The sequence below is a fragment of the Python bivittatus genome, unplaced genomic scaffold (genome assembly GCF_059951505.1).
Source record: "Python bivittatus isolate LINGU-HERP-01145 unplaced genomic scaffold, Pbiv_v1 ctg000010_np1212, whole genome shotgun sequence".
NCBI lineage: Eukaryota > Metazoa > Chordata > Lepidosauria > Squamata > Pythonidae > Python > Python bivittatus.
The window spans coordinates 638492-654760 of NW_028277029.1; the positions used below are offsets into that span (position 1 = coordinate 638492).

The following is a 16269-nucleotide window of genomic DNA, read 5'->3' on the forward strand; positions in this document are numbered from 1 at the left end:
AGTGGTCATGACGGAGTTGGCATCACTGCTGCTGAAGCACTGGCTGTGTTTGGTGCTCGTGCCCCTCATAGCCCATCTGACGTGGAGCATCATTAAGGCACCTCTTACACCCATCAGATACCTGAGACTAGCAATGGGACCCATAAAGTGCAGGGTAGAAATCTCTTTTGCAGTTTCGGCCTTATGAAATTACAGGTAGGTTCCATATGTAGGTTGCAAGGTGGCAAATAGGAGTTGATGCATGTCAGTAAATCTCATGAATGGTGCTAGCACCATGTATGTCTGCTGTGTGAAAGAAGAGACGTCTCACCATTTTCAAATGACTTTCTGAACTCTGTTTTTACCTTATTTAACTTTCTTAATAACAACATTATTACATCTTCTCGTGCTCTGAGCCTTAGGTCTGACCGATACATTACCTTATATGTTCACTGAAGAAGAGGTATAAAATGTTTGGAGAGATGGAGATAAGTCCCAGGAGATCACTAAGAGGTATTACATTTCAAAACTCCTGTCATCGTGTGTCATTTCATCCTACATTACCCATTTATTTAGTATATTCTTTGGACATCTATACAGCACAGACGTTCAGAACATTTCAGATGGCATGGCATCTCCCTCCCCCATTCAGATTCCAGCAGTGGGAATTTGGTGATGATGCTGAGAAATTTCTGCTTCAGGAGCCTCTCCACCCCCAGGACGACTGTTCCCAGGGAACGATTTTTTTTAGCCATCTCAAGTGTGTTGCCCAAGGGCATAAAACAGTCAACAATGAGTTAGTTTCAGCCAGATGACCGCTCCAGGGACTGGAGTGAGCTTTGCATGAATAGGGAGTAAAATGCTAATATTTAGTATCAGCTTGTTATTCAGCGCCAATGGTCTAAAGTCCCATGGATCACCTAAGAGATTTTACTTTGTGGTTGTCGTAAACTAAATCCTACTTTGTTGGATATATTGTTCTAATTGTCGTATCTCTCTCTTTTACACACATACAAACACATTTACCCCCGCCCCCCCCCAAAAAGAATTATGACCCCTGAATTAAAAAGCCATGGGCCCAGTTCTTGGATTTTGTGGCCTTTGATGATCCTTCCCTCCGTATAAACTTCAGGCATCTGAGGAAACGAAGTGAGAATACGGCTCAGGAAGCTGTGGGAATAGCCAAAGGCCCTTGACTCTGTGTTTGTGCACATCTGTGCATAAACACTGTCCCCTTTTACACAGTCAGTAAAATCATAAGCTCTGTCGCCACTTCTGTGCAGTCAGCCTCCTAGGAAACGACACAATGCCACATCCTCTGATGGAATTAGGAACCTCTGTGAACTGGAGCTCGGTCTGCTCCCACCACTGAGCAGCAGTGCCCAGAGAAGGGCTAGCAGGTAGCACTCCTGTACTCTGAAGACAGCATGTAGCAGAGGCCAAGGGCTCGCTCAAAACCAGTTTTGTCGCACCCAGAAGATGCTCCACAGGGATCTACGCTGAATGCCGCTCCCTGAAGAAAGGTCCTGGGAATGCAGAATTGTGTGTGTCACTGTTACGTGTTATAGCTCTGATTGCGGAACCAGCCAGGTGGAGGAGATGCTGATCAACATTATTTTCTATATTTGGGAGAGCCAAGTTCGTCTCTGTTAGGTTGCGAGGGCCTGTGACCCACCTGGAAGAAACAGTCCCTGCTCCTAAGATAGCTGCAGGGTTGGCTGGTGGTAACTAATCCCAGCTTGTCAGGACTCCGCAGCATTATTTGGGACCCTAGCATAGAAAAGCACGAATAAATGGTTAAAGCATCTTTGTTTTTTTGATCCAAGATACTATTTTTAGAAAATGTAGAACAATGTAAATGGAGGAATTGTGGCAAAGTTAACAGAAATCACTGCCAGGAGTTTTGAGTTACATGCGTTTAAAACTCGTTTTTTATTGTGCCCTTAGCCTTTTAGTTTGTTTTGCATCAGAATATAATTTGTGACATAATGACATTTAGAGCAAAAGTCGATCCTACAGTAAGCTTGATTCTGGTAGGAAATTTCAAACAAGTTTATGGTGTTGTGCAAAAGGAAGAGATGATAAGGAAGGAAAAACCAGGTCCCTTCATAAATAGATTGAAGCCAACTGTCAGAGGCGGAGTGGGGGGGAAGATACAACAGACGTGCTCACTCCCCTTTCCCATTAAAGGAAATACAGACCGTGGGTCAGTCGCAAGATGAAAAAGACCCAGAACTGCTTAAAGCCTCTAAGGATGGATGACGGGAAACACGGACACGCTCTCAAGGTCCCTCACCTGACCCTCAAGGTGCTCCGATGGGAGCAGAGGGTGGTCACCCAATAGCAAAGGTCACTCCAAGTCAGTCAAGGAAGAATCCAGTATTTTCTCCCCCCCCCCCCCCCGCCACCCCCAACAGCATTTCAGAAGCGACAAAAGGCAGGATCCTTTCACTCCTTCTGGCAGCGCCGCCTCTTTCCATCCAGCTGAGCAGCCAGACTCAGGTGGGTGGGTGGGTGGGTGGAAGACTTTCCGTCAGGGACAGGGCAAGTAAGAGACACGCGTCCACCTCAAGTGAACTTTAAAATAACAAACCTGCCAACTGCAACCATATTTGGGGAGTTCGCTCCTAGTCTATGTTATAACTTTAACTGATTTAACAGCACTTTCATTTTTAGGAAGCTATAATAATTTTATCACAAAAATTAGCGATTGCTGGCATCAGCATTCCCACCAAACTATAAGTCCTGGGGCTGTGAGCCATGGGACTTAACCCGATTAAACTCACAGGCGTTTGTAACCTAGATACGGTTCTGAAAACCACTTTCTGCTGAACTAGACCTCTATCAGCTCTCCTCCTCCCAGCCACCAACCCCCTCATTCCAGGTGAGATCACGCAACAGGTACACAGTTATTAGATTTCGTTCCTAAGGACGGTCCTTTCTCTTAGGGCATAGCTCTACTAAGGGCTTTATAGCAGCCCAGTGGGTCACCGCTTCCTTGTGTGAGTAATGGGGATCTTTGGCTAAAGACCCCAACCCCCCTTTATGTTACTACAGCTCTCATAGTTCCTTGGAGGAAGCGGATGAGTACGCAGGCAGGCTCTCTGTGGTCCAAATACGGATCATACATCGCTGTGCTTTGAACTAAGAGATGTAAAGCTGCCGCGACGACTTCGGTTGAACTGGGAGAAACTGGCCGCTCGACTCCTCTTCCTTCTCGTCTCACTCCAGCTCCTTTGTTTGTCCCGTGCGATAAAGTTTTCTATCAGTTTCAGTTTCTCATGCTCCTCCTTCAGAAAGAAATCCACCAGCACACTCTTCTCCTTCTTGATCTGCTCACTGATATCCTTGGGGATGTCTGGGATCATCCAGTCAACAAGTACGCTGAGGAACATGACCAGATTCTGCCAAGGAAGAAGAAGAGAGCAGAGGTGGATCACAGCTGGCGGGAGAACACAGAGCACCAGCTGCTGAGGCCTATCAGATCACTCCAATTTTACTAACTTAAATGCTTTTAGCTTTAGGCAACAGTTAGGCAACATCCTGGAAACACTGTCGTTCATAAGAACCCGCAAACTGACAACTCCAGAGGCAAGCATGGGATCTACAGGACCTCCTGAGGGCTTTTTTCTAGCATTGCTCCCCCGCCCCCCGAAACAGGGCTGCACATTATTATGTTTGCTGCTGTTATCAGAGATGCGGTCATCACCAACCAGCAGCTTGGGCTGTTCTCAGGAAAAGTGTGGAAGGGCCTTTTTTCTGCCAGATGATCAGGTCTTCCCAGTGACTAGAAGGTGTTGCTGGGGCTCCATGTGACATAGGGTAGGGTTTGTGGGTGGTGGCTCCGAGGCAGTAGGAGCCCCAAAGGGGAGATGGACTTGGCTGGTCTCTGAGGCCTCAGGATGGTGATGAGGAAGAAGAGCCTGGGCAGGAAAGGGGTTATTAAGGCAAATGGCCAAGTCCTGACAGAAGCATCCCGCCTTTCTTCTTCCTCTGGGCAGCTTCCAGTGCAAATATAAAGAGTTTATTCCTGGGAGGGCTAATGCCATATGACCTGTTGGTAAAAATGCTCAGAAATCCAGATGGGTAGAAGAGTGAGAGTGAGGAAGAGCTGTCTGCGTGTGTGAGTGAGAAATGTATGTGCACGTGTGCAAATGGGACAGTCTGTTTATGTTTGCTGAGTGAACTTCTAACATTACCCTTTGTTGTTAAATATTTTTTCCAATCAGAGGAGCATTTAGCTGCAAAAAGAAGTCACTCCTCATGGGGTCTTCCTTACTTTTGTCATTTCCTCCTTTCTAATGGTATTTTAATGGCTACTCTATGTCTTAATCTGGATGGTTTTAGAGAATGAAAGGTAACATCCAGGAGAAAGAACTAATTGTGAAGCAATCAAGGCGGTAAATGCCGAAGAATTGGTGTCATATTATCGTAAACACCAGAGTGACACTCCTTTGGATGAAGGTGTTCAGATGTAGTAGGTTCCTAACTCAGAAGCCTTGAGCTGGTTAGCCCCATCCTGCCATTCAAACAGATGCTGGATGCTGGACTCCTCTTAGACATTCAGATGAATGTGCCAGATGTTGAAAAAGATCAACTATCCTCTTTGGCAATTTGAAACCAACTGAAAACAAGAAAGGAACTCCTTTCATCTTCACTCCTGTTCTTCCACGCTCAACAATGTGTTGTTGGTTGAAGAACTGATCGGGACGTTTTAGGGAGAACTTACCCTTGCTGTCCAGTGGCCCAAGACTTTGCTCAGGCGCAGTGTGCAGGAAGTTCTAAACATATGGCATTCAAAGGAAAAGTAACACAAGAGAGAAAACGTTTACCTGAAAAATAATGACAAATGCCAGACGGGCAGATAAAACCGACCAATACTGCTTAGAGAATTCATACGGGTTTTCAGACCATGGTGGTTCTCTGTAATCCTTAAACCTGTAATATGAAACCAGTGCATTAAACAATATCTTGAAGAGCAATACCCATTCTTCCTTACTCAGAAAAGTTCAATTTCCTAGTTTAATTGTTATTCAGTGATCATACATTTACAAGACTGGTCTGCTCCAAGGAGCGTGATGGGGAATAAATCCAGAAACCATCAGTCTGGACAGAATAGAATTGCTCCTCTGGGTGTGGCACCCGCTGTCTCAGGCTCGTGAGCCACAGAACCGCAAAGCCGTGTGAGCATGTATTTCAGCTATCCGTGCTTGCCATAAACAACCGCAGCCAGGCAATTACCATAGCATTCATAGCAATTTCTTCAAACATTTATTTAAAAGCCAAACAAACGAAGAACGCATTAGCCTCAGAAATACAGTACTTAGCACCATCAGATGAACGGATAAGCAGGAGGACTTCTATACTGGAGGCCCCACAGCCACCATCGCAGCAGCAGGAGCAGGAGCAGGAGCAGCAGCAGCAGCAGCAGCAGCAGCAGCAGCAAGCTCCTCTTCCTAGACCTTCGTGGCTTTGAAACAGTGTCCTGACGTGAGCAGGAAGCTGTTGAGCTTCACAAGACCTCTTTGCATGCAGGCGATTCCAGCCTCTGCTGGAGAATGACCCCCACCCATTAGCAGGGCTGCAGCTTATCTAGTCCAGCCCTCTTGGAAATGGTTCACTGGCTTGTCTCAATAGGCAAAAGCAGACGTAAAAGTATACTTCCATGGACAAAGACGAGAGACTGGTTTCTCATCTCCCTGTCCCTCTTCCCCTTCTGTGCATCTGGAAGGAGCAGAAACCACACCTTCTTCTACCTGTTCCAGAGCAGTAGGAAGGGATGTTTCTCACCTCCATGGAAATTGGGCTCTCTTCTGGCACTCCCCCCATCCCCATCTCTTGTTCTGCTGCAGCTGAGGGGACCTCTACCATTTCAGGTCCTCGTTTCTTTCTTGGGCTCTGGAGTCCCTTCCAGTCTAGAGGGAAAAGACCAATGGGGGTGGGGGGGTGGGGGTTAGGCTCTGTGCCTCTTGTTGGTGCAGCCTTCTCTGTCTGGCTGCCCCCCTCCTCTGAATTGCTGGCAGGTGCAGAGGCGTTAGTGCTCAGGATGGGTTCCTGAGGGTACTACAAATGGGAATCATAAAGGAGACGGGGTGCATAGCTCCCAGGAAGAAGGAAAGGTTAAGTAAGGCCAATAAACAGACTGAACCACCGTAGGCTATGTGTGGACCTGCCCAGGTGAAAGTCCCATCATCTTGAGATAAGTATGAGGGGTGTTCTTGGATAGAGGAGCAGGCAGCTGTAGTTCTTCACTTTCCTACCCTGGGATCGCTTATCCACAGCCCACCCCAACTGCTACTCAGCTTGGGGGGGCATTTCTGGTGAGGGCAATGCAGTTGCATACAGTGCAACCCCCTTCAAGTGGGCCTGCCATTCCAGGCTGCAGAAGAAACGGCAGATGTTGCCAAGACATGCCAGTTCCATGGTTAGGAACAAGGGGGGATACACTGGGGGCTGCCTAGAGGGCAGACATACCCTCGTGAAGTTAGGCGAAGATTCAGGGGCGAAGCTTGGAGAGATACCTAAACCTGTTACAGGTGCCCCACGGTACTAATAGCCACCAAGGTCAGAAGAGCCCCAGCAAATGCAGCATCATGTGGCCCTAGTCTCCAGCCCGTGGCAGCAGATAAAAATGGATTGTTGTTGCCTTCTCGGAGCTTCTCAACCAACACGAGGAAGTTAGAAGACATTCAGAATGATTGTGGAAGAGGCCGTTGCAGAAGAAGGAGCGCTAAACATTTGCAAGCTGTGAAGAAGCTGGAAGACCTAGCTTGGGTTTTGCATAACCAAGAAAAAAAATTGAGACTAGTGGAAAGGCTCTGCGTGGTTTAAGAAATGGTAACCTTCTCTGAACTTTCAGACAACAGAAAAATCTCCAATGTATAGAAAAAAGGTAGGCGTTATCAGATTATGTGCCACATGAAAATCCTACGTTTGCCAAGAGGCAAAACTGGATGGTGAAGCGTAAGAAAGGCAGGTTGGCCCAGAGGGCTGACAGTTCACTACCTCTCCTGCCTGATATGACCGCCACCCAAAACACAACTTTTGGATTCCACCCATGGAAAGCTCAATAGTGAATGCTTGAAACAGCTTCTCTGTTCATTGCATAAGGACACAGGACAACAGTGGAAAAAGGACAGAGTGTATATTATTGTGGCATTGCGGAACTGCAGGTACGTGGGTGTGAGAAAACTAAGTGTTCCACAATTAGCAGGTAGTGCAGATGTAGCCCAAAGTAAGACAGAATGAGTCTTTTGTTGCACGGGCAAGGAAGAAACTGGAAAATATTACATAAATATGAACACGATGGTGGTAAATGAAGGGCAGCAGCACCAAGAAAACTGTGCAACTTCGTCTGCTTAGCATAATAAAATTTCCTTTACACAAATTTCCTTGGTGGCAGCCTTAAGAAACCCATGGGCCACCACCCCACTCAATGGAAGGAGGTCAAAATCTCTCTGATGGCGGAAAGTTCAGTTCCACATAAAGAGAAGTTTAGCGTGATTCTGGAGTGGTTGAAAAAACGGATGAAGACTAGGAAGGTTGAGAGTATGGTGCTATTCCCAGATAAAATCATATCGTTCCATGGGACGGTGGCAACCATCCTGGCCAGTCACCAACAGGAGAGAAATAGGTTCCCTCCACTGGGACAGCCGTGCGTCCCCCGGTCTCCCACCCAGGCTGCAAATGTAAAAAGGCTGGCTCTGTATCTCTTGGGCTGCGCCCTTGGAGGCTTTTAGCCACGGTCTAGATATTGCTGCTTTTATCCACTGAACAAGAAGGCAAAGACTCATCATGTCCATTTCTCAAGATGCTGCTTGGGCACCAGGAAGATCGAAAACGGTAGACCTGTCCTCTGACACTTTTAGGAGTTCTTAAAAAATTAAATGCATATAAAATCTGTAGTTCCAGAAGTAAACACAATTCCAAGATCATCTGGGTAGTATAAATCCAGTTAATATAAAAGTAGTATTATGTTAATAGGTGAAAAAGGGGGGCTGATCGACAATATGAAATACAGTGAGAACCAGATCCAGCCAAGTTATGCATCCTCCCCATCCTATTTGCAAAAACAAACAAGCCAAAAAACCATCCCACCAGCCAAAAACACTCTGCACAGGCTCCATTCCTGCTTTCCCTAGAAGCCAACGATTCCTAGTTGAAAGGAAGGGCGTATCGCATTGATGCCTCTGCTCCGCAGGCAGAAAATCGCAGATCTAATTCCTGGGCCAGGAGAGACTCCTGTCCAAAATCCTGAAGAGCCGCTATGAGGTCATGTCAACTAAATCTCCCCAACTTTGGAGTCATCCAGCCAGCACGACCACTGCTGTGCATTCTGGGAGCTGAAGTCCGTAAGTCTGGAGGCGGCAGACTGGGAAAGGCTGGCGTAGACAGGATCAGGACATGGGACTCTATTCTAAAACGGGGAATTCCTGACAAATCACATGAAGGTGTTGCTATAAAAAATCTAGTAACCCATGCAATAAAAACAAGTAGCAAGGCTTCATGCAGGCCCTGCCGTCGAATCCTGTAAATTGAATGAACCCTCCCACGCAAGACTCTGGACCAGGGCGGGGGAGAGCCGGGTTCCTGTCTCCCCTTGCTGGAGAAGTTCACTGAGCGGCTTTGGGACAGCCGCTGTCTCTCAGCCAATCTGCCCCACAGGACCACTGTGGCGGAGGAAAATGGGAGGAGAGGTGCCACGTGAGCCACTCCTGCAGGTAAGGCAGGATAAAAATCTTACCAGTCAATAAACTAATAATGTTTTCTGTGTCCACGAATGTACTTTTTTCATATTTGTGACTGGCTGGAGGAATAGAAAGATCTGCATTGTTCGAGAAGTCTTACAATTTAAGTCATGTTGATTTCCATGAACTGTTGAACTCTTTAAATAAACTTGATTAAAGGATGCTTCTCTGAAAAGTAAATATTCAGGTGAGGCCAATGGTTATTAGCGTGACTTCACAGATGGAAATGTATAATCCAATGTCAATATCGTTATCATCTGAATAATTCAACATTTTTATGTTTCACTGATTTAACATGAAAGGTTTAAGCACATCTGTTGCTTTTTCGTTTCTATAAATGAGCGCTTTATGGGACCGCCAGGGCCTGTGTTAAAAGTGTGGGCTCAAAATACAATCTCAGCCTGCGAGAAACGAAACACGTCGGCCGAGGCCGGCTGAAGCATTTCGTGAAGCGTGGCAAGCTGCTGAATAACGTGTGAGAGCAGAGGAAAACACCCATGTTCCCGCCCCACGCACTGCTCCACGGGTCCGCACACGGACAGTTTCGAAGTGAGAAGCGTGTCGGGCTGGGTTTGCTTTGAGCTAAATGTACTTCGAGGTTGCCTCGGGGGGATGCGTCATGGCTAATCGCATGCCACAGATAAGTGCCGCTGCAATGTTTATTTAGGACGAATACCAGAGGACCGAGGAGAGGGCGCAAAGCGCCGCCCGGCCTATTCCAAGAATGCGTCGTCGGGAGGGTTTGAACTTTGTGAGGAAGACAGCTTAATCTCCGGGGTGGGGGAAAAGGCGGGTTGCCGAAGTCTGCCCGCACTGGTCAGATCGCACGGATCCAAGAACAAAAGGGGCAGCCGTCTCCCCAACCTGTTTTCCAGGGTGGGCGTGCCTAGCTCCGCAGGCAAGGACCTATCTGAATTAGACCAGGCACCTTTTCTTCTCTGAGGCTCCATCCAGGGGCCCAGCAGCAAAATGTGGGCGGGGCCAAAGCCAGAGACAGCCCCCCATCGCAGACCCACGCGCGTGCAGCCATTTTCACACATTACACACAGAGTGCGGAAGATGTATCTCTAGGGGTGTCTGCAGAGTGCGGTCCAGAAAGTCAAGTTGGCAGCCATGACGGTGCGGCCAGGGCTCTTTCTGCTCTTTGTGTGCATCCCACGCAGCCTATAAAAAGTGTGGAGCTTCAATTGCACCATTGTGACATTTTTGATCTCACTCTGCGGACACCCTTGTGTGTCTCTCATAGCAAATTTTTAAAAGAAAAGAAAAGAAAAGAAAAGAAAAGAAAAGAAAAGAAAAGAAAGAAGGAAGGAAGGAAGGAAGGAAGGAAGGAAGGAAGGAAGGAAGGAAGGAAGGAAGGAAGGAAGGAAACAAGAAAGAAAGAAAGAAAGAAAGAAAGAAAGAAAGAAAGAAAGAAAGAAAGAAAGAAAGAAAGAAAGAAAGAAAGAAAATCCCTTGCTCCACCAGAAGGATTTTCAGGGAGGGGGCTGTTCCTAATCCACAAACCTCCCCCCCCACCACACATCTCTCTGAGCAAGCAGGTTCTTCTCTCTGGAGAGAACAGGGGAGCAAGCAAGCTCTGGGGCCTTACGCTTCTCCCGAGGGCCCATTCGTGGTTCAAGAGGAGGCACATTGGGATCCTTCTGCTCTGCTTCCCTTGTGCCGGAACCACAGTGCTATTTGTCCCGGCTCGTCTGCAGGGCAGAAAGTTTACCCTTTTCTTCACTAGAAGCAAAAAACGTGCGTTGGTCATTTTTCATCCTGTCATCAGAGACACGGTTCAGTGCTTCCTGCAACACTATGTCCTTCTAACTTGAGGACAGATCAGTCCTCAATGGCTTTTTCTATTTTATACACACGCGTGCACACACACATACACATATATACACCTTATGCCACTCCCTTCTCCATCCCAGACTCCCAGAAGACAGATGAAGAGCTTCACTGAATCCTAGAAGGAGAACATAGAAGGCTCCTATGTATCCATTTTGCTTTGAGGAAGGGAAACCTGGTCTACTGTGCATTAAGACCCAAGTTGCAGATGAATCAGAGGCACACCTGATTATGTACTTTAAGAACTTTTGGATGGAAACAATCCAGGCCCAGCGGTATGTTGTTTTCAGCCAGCAATAAACTCATATTCCCTTCCAAACAACAAACATCTGCCCCCCGCATGAGCAGCAACAGTGGTGGCCACCAGGGCTGGCTGGCCAGGCAGAAGAGCAAGATGGCAGAGCCCCGGAGTAGCTGTGAGCTGCGTCTGAACAGTGAAGAGGAGCCCACGAGCTCCCTTCGACATTGGCAGTGGTTGGCAAGGTGTCTGCTAATGGACACCTGTGTCCACGGCTGGAAAAATGTTCTGCCCCAGATCCTAAGCTTGCTGGAGTCTGGGCAGCTGCTGAGCCCGAGTCTTCCCTCGCTTCACTGAAGAGTTGGGAGACAGCTACCTATGGCTGCTTCTCAACAGCAGGTGAAGAGCCGTCTGGAACCAACCAGTTCTTGTTGAGCTGGGAAATGCTCCAAAACCAGTCCTTTGGCTGCCGTGCAGGCCGGGGGCTGGGGAGTCACATGGCTGGTTGGGGGGAGGGGGGAGAGAAACACTCCTTTGGCTTTAAAATGTACCCTTTCCCCCAATTTATTACAACTCAATTATCTATTCTTTAGGCTGTTTTCCAACTGTTTTATTCATTTATTCTGAATTAAATTGTATTGTTCTGTTTTAAAGCAAAGAAAGAGTTTCTTCTTTGGGCTAAAAGATATTTGTCCTAACATGTTATGGTTCTTTAAAATCAAACAATTCCACCCTAGCTACAGTGTGTGAAATGGCCAGGTGTTCCCTCTATCATGTGTTGATAGCATGTCTGCACACGGGAGCATGGCTGCCTCCAGACACACTTAGAGATGTGGCTTTCTGACACTGGAGGATGTGGGTGAATGTGTGCCCAGTGACATTTTAATCAGGTATCCACAAAATCTATTTAAAAGGCAAATGAGGGAGTTAGTTACCTAGAAGACAGTGACTTTATCACATAGTCCAAGTAGGAAGCACCAGAAGGGGAAAAAAGGCCCTCAGAGTCCAGCAAAGCTGTTGGGCTCTCAAGAAGTTAATCGAAAACACAAGAGGTTCTTCAACCACCTTCTATAATTTTATTATGTAGCCCCTGCTTTTTCCAGTCTGGTGAAGATTGCTTTTGAATTTCAAAAAAAAATAAAAAATAAAAAATCACAAAACCATTGGTCCCTAAAACTGCCTTCTTCGACCATCAGTAGGACAAATCCCATTGTCTGAAGGTCTGCACATCTGCAGCAGGATTGATCTTACCAGAAGTTTGACATTCATAAGAAGTGGAATGAAAAGCAGCAGTTTTACCTGCAAAAAGAAACCTCCTCTTCAAATGGTGAGTGTTCTGGTTGGGTTCCAGACTTAAAGTCACTGACATTGAAGTACGAGAGGGTGTGATTGATGAAGCCGTGCATGGTTCCATTGTGACTGTACGCGTATTGGTAGACAAGGCGTGGAATGAAATCCGAAGTGACTGAAATGACAAAGGCCTGGAAGAAAAAGAAGTCATTTCCACAGGAATCTGCAAAGGGTGCAAGGTATGGAGATACCTTCGCTGAGGAGAACGTTGCCAGAGGAATTTCTAGAGAAGGCCCTAAGTGGCTATGAGATCGTATCCCACCAGAAACGCCTCATCTGCCCGAACCTGGAGGATGACCAAAGATTTTGGCCGTTTAATGGGAACAGGAGTTTAGTGGTGGGTCAGGGGACCCAATCTGCCGTGCAAAACACTGGACAGCCACTAGATGGCAACAAGGTTTGGGCGCTGTCTTCTACTGGGCATCTAGGTAAGTTCCCCCTACTCTCATCCACATAGACTAAGTGTAGTATCACTGGGGAGAAGAGATATTAGCACCTCACCTTGTACATAAGGGGCCAGAAGCTATTTGCATCACCAGATAAAAAATTACGATTAGTCTCAAAAACAGGATCAGCTGAGGAAGGTGGTTTTGAATAATTAATAATCATTGAGTGATTAATGGGAATCCAGTACTCCTAATCAAAATGTCAGACTCTGAACTCTATTCAGCTCATTTTTAGGGGTGCAAAGAGGACAAGCTCTACAAAGCTATGGGATGGAATGGAATGGAAGCAATATTTGATTTAGTTCCTGCATAACAGGAAGGTCACTTCCCAGTTGGAAGGGAGGGCTGAGCTTTTCCTGGGCTGGTTCTCTGGATCTACGATGAAGGAAAAGACAGAAATTGTTGCTGAGGAGCTTGGCCAAATGATGAGAAAACGAGCCCGTCTGGTGCTGGGTATTATCCAAGGACAGAGTCTTTGTTTTATGGGGAATTCTGGGAGTTGAAGTCCACACATCTTAAAGTTCCCAAGGTTGAGAAACACCGTCCTGGGGCTTTTTACACCCCCGCCCCTCCCCAAAGCCTGGACTGTGATGAGAATATCCGTTATACCTGCAACACTTCTTATGCTGGCAAATATCCAATATGCTGTCAATTGGGCTATCAAAAAAGAAAAGATGGACTACGGTATTTATGAATAAGATCACCAGTTATATATTTCATGAGAATATATGAGTTATATATTTCAGAGAACTCAGCTGAGATTTCCAAAGAATTTGGCTCCATCGGATAGATTAGATTTATGAGAAAAAGCTTTTAAAAATTATGTACTGAGGTATCAACAAAGATTTTATACTGGCACACAACATTTTTAGAATAAAAATGAACATAAAGTTATATTTGACTGATTGTATCACATTTCTTATATTGCATCAGTAAGCTTGAAACCAATACTCACATTAATTATAACTGAGAATTTTCCAATGCCACTCAAAATATTAAACCAAATTCCTGTAAGAAAGCATAAAACTCTGTTAAGATCTCATTCCAGTTCTGGCTAAGCAAATTCTGAGTATCATCATCTTTATCTTAACTATTTCAACATGCTTTTTCTTAATTTTAAAAAAAACCACATACCTATATCCTTTGCTCTTACGGTATCAGGCCTTCTCAGCTCAGCCACAAACTTTTTGGCATCAAGCCGAACTTCAATGACGTTGTTCAGCAAGGCGAACACCGGAGCCAGAGGAAAGGAGGCCACGAAGAGTGTGACAAAGCCGAACTGTATGACTAGAAGACAAGGAAGGAGGAGCAGAGGGATATGAGCGGAGGGATAAATGGCCACAGTAGATGTAAGCGTTTAAAGTGGCAAGTATCTACTTCTAGAGAAGGTGCATTCAGCAACTCGAATTTACGTTCTGGTCTCAGCAGATAGATGGAATAAACAAGCACATCTCAGGGAATGAGAAGTGGTGGGTGGCAGAAGTCTCCGTCTCTTTCCCTCCGTCCCTTGCAACATCATGGCTTGACACACTTCCAGCACTGGTGTCTGAGGAAAGGGCCCTTCTTTAGGTTTGGGTGGGCTCTCACAAGGAAGCAACGAAGGCCTTGAGGCGAAACAGATCTCTAGCCCTGAATGGAAGCCGAGAACAAGATGCCTCGTGACGACACAGAGACGGGCATGCAGGGTTTTTTGACAGGGGTTTGTCATTCCCTTCTTCCCAGATGCTCTTTCAACTTCTCAGGCCAGCCTACAGACCCAGCGTATCCTGGAGGTTTCCTGACCCAATACTAACTGGGTCTAGCCCTGCAGAAGTGTTCAAGGTCAGGCAAGGACCGGCACGGTGCCGCCACCTGCTTGCACCCTTCACAATGGAAGGGAACACTAAGGAATAGTGCAATGCTTTTGGTCCAGTCCAATAAAATTTAAAGCTTTTTCTTGGAGACCTCTGGATGGATCAAAAAGAGCAAATCATGGTATTCTTCTCTAGTGTGCAGAGACACGTTAAATGCATAGACTGGAAATTGGGGATAAGGCTGAGAAACTGGATGCGTTTGAACAGTCATGCTAAGCTGAATTCCGAGTTCCTTACAGGAAGTGTGCAGGTCCTGCTGGCTCCCCTTAGGAAGCAGCTGAACAAAGTACAGAAGCATCTGGTTGGTTTGGTGTCACATGTGACCTGGAAAACCCTTAACAGGCCAGGGTTCAAACCCACTGTTTCTTCATGACTCCCAACTCTGATCTTGGGGGAGGAAAAGATCCAGAGTTCCTGGTTTTCATGTCATGCAAAACAAATCACAGACAGAACTGTAGGAAGTAATTTCACCTCTTCCACTGGTGGGAAGAACCAAGGTAGGGCCATTCAAGGTCTTCAGAAGTTTGGGTTATCCTACTATGCAAGTGCAGCCAGTGTGTTGGGTTCAAGCCTGTGTGGAGACTGATAAGACCTTGAGCCAAGAGGTCATCCTAGATGCCAACAACACTTTGGGCCAAAGAAGGCTGCAAGGAGCTCCAAGACAGAAGAGAAGTCACCTGAGCACAGCAGGCGGTATTTCCTCTACTTTGCAAACAATCAATTTCTGTGCATTTTCCCATGTCAGATATAGATGCATTTTGATATAATGTGATTAACCCTATAATAATAAAATCATTTTAACAGTGAAGATAATAAAGATTAAAATAATTATCTTATTATTTTGTTGTATTATTCTAAAGCAAAATCATACAGATTAAATTTAATGAGTTTTGGATTAGGTCACTGATAACAAACAATCGGAAGACTCTAATGCTTGACCAGCTATGGAGGAATCTTAAATTTTCTTGCACTGTTCTCCTTCTGTCCTAGAGGCCAGATCTGAAGTGACAAGTCAACACAATGTTTATCAGCCCCAAGGCCTTTAGTTTCATCACAACACTGTTTTATTACTTCTCATTTGTAGAGAAAGCTCTCTATTTTGTAGCCCAGAAACCTTTGAAATTATTGCCAGCAATTATTTCCCGTGTAATTTTTAGTAGTAATTAATGTATACAACATGCCTCCACACGCTGCCCCGAAACAAAAGTTTCAAATCCAACAACGTCATGAAGATTACTGAGGAATGTGGTTCTCACTTTAAGGATGTTTCATTTGTTGGTGTCTGAGTGTGAGGAGATTTTGATGATTCTCCTGCTTTGGGGAAAACATTTCCATATCTTTAAAATTAATCCTGTTGGATTTAGAGATACTGAAACTAATTCTGCCTTTGCTTAATGTTTGTAAGAAGGACAATCTCACTGTCTCCAAGAGGAAAGAATTAATTGTGTCATATTTTACTCTTATAAAAGATCCCTGGCGTATTTCTGTGATACTTGACCTTGAGTCTCATCTGAGATGTGCTGGATGGCAGAAGGAAGAAAACGAACTGGAAAAAATAGATTCTTTGCATTTTAAGTAGACGTCACTTTTGGAAATGACAGCTGGATGAGGGATAATATTGGTTGTGATTAACATAGTTACTTATTTACAACCTGTATACAGAATGAAGCTGGTAAGCCAGGAATCAGTGATTCCCAGATAAGACAGAACTACTATGTCAGCATTAAAAGAGGTCTCAAGGCCAGGAAGAGAAGGGCCAACTTTGCACCGATTCAACAAGACAAAGAGGCCTAGAAAACTTTGGAGCAAAAATGTATATAGGC

The 16269-nt window shown here is 45.7% G+C and overlaps 1 protein-coding gene across 1 annotated transcript in view; it reads right to left on the bottom strand.

Annotated features, from left to right (window-relative positions):
* Positions 1-1764: 1764 nt before the first annotated feature.
* Positions 1765-16269, bottom strand: part of ANO2 (anoctamin 2) — a 123940-nt gene continuing 109435 nt past the window's right edge. Inside the window, exons 22-26 of the mRNA XM_088142953.1 lie at positions 13728-13880; positions 13549-13601; positions 12097-12278; positions 4812-4917; positions 1765-3383 (exon numbers count right to left, since the gene is read on the bottom strand). Of these exons, the coding sequence (XP_087999079.1) occupies positions 3102-3383; positions 4812-4917; positions 12097-12278; positions 13549-13601; positions 13728-13880 (776 nt within the window). The 3' untranslated portion in view covers positions 1765-3101. The remainder of the gene's footprint in view (positions 3384-4811; positions 4918-12096; positions 12279-13548; positions 13602-13727; positions 13881-16269) is intronic.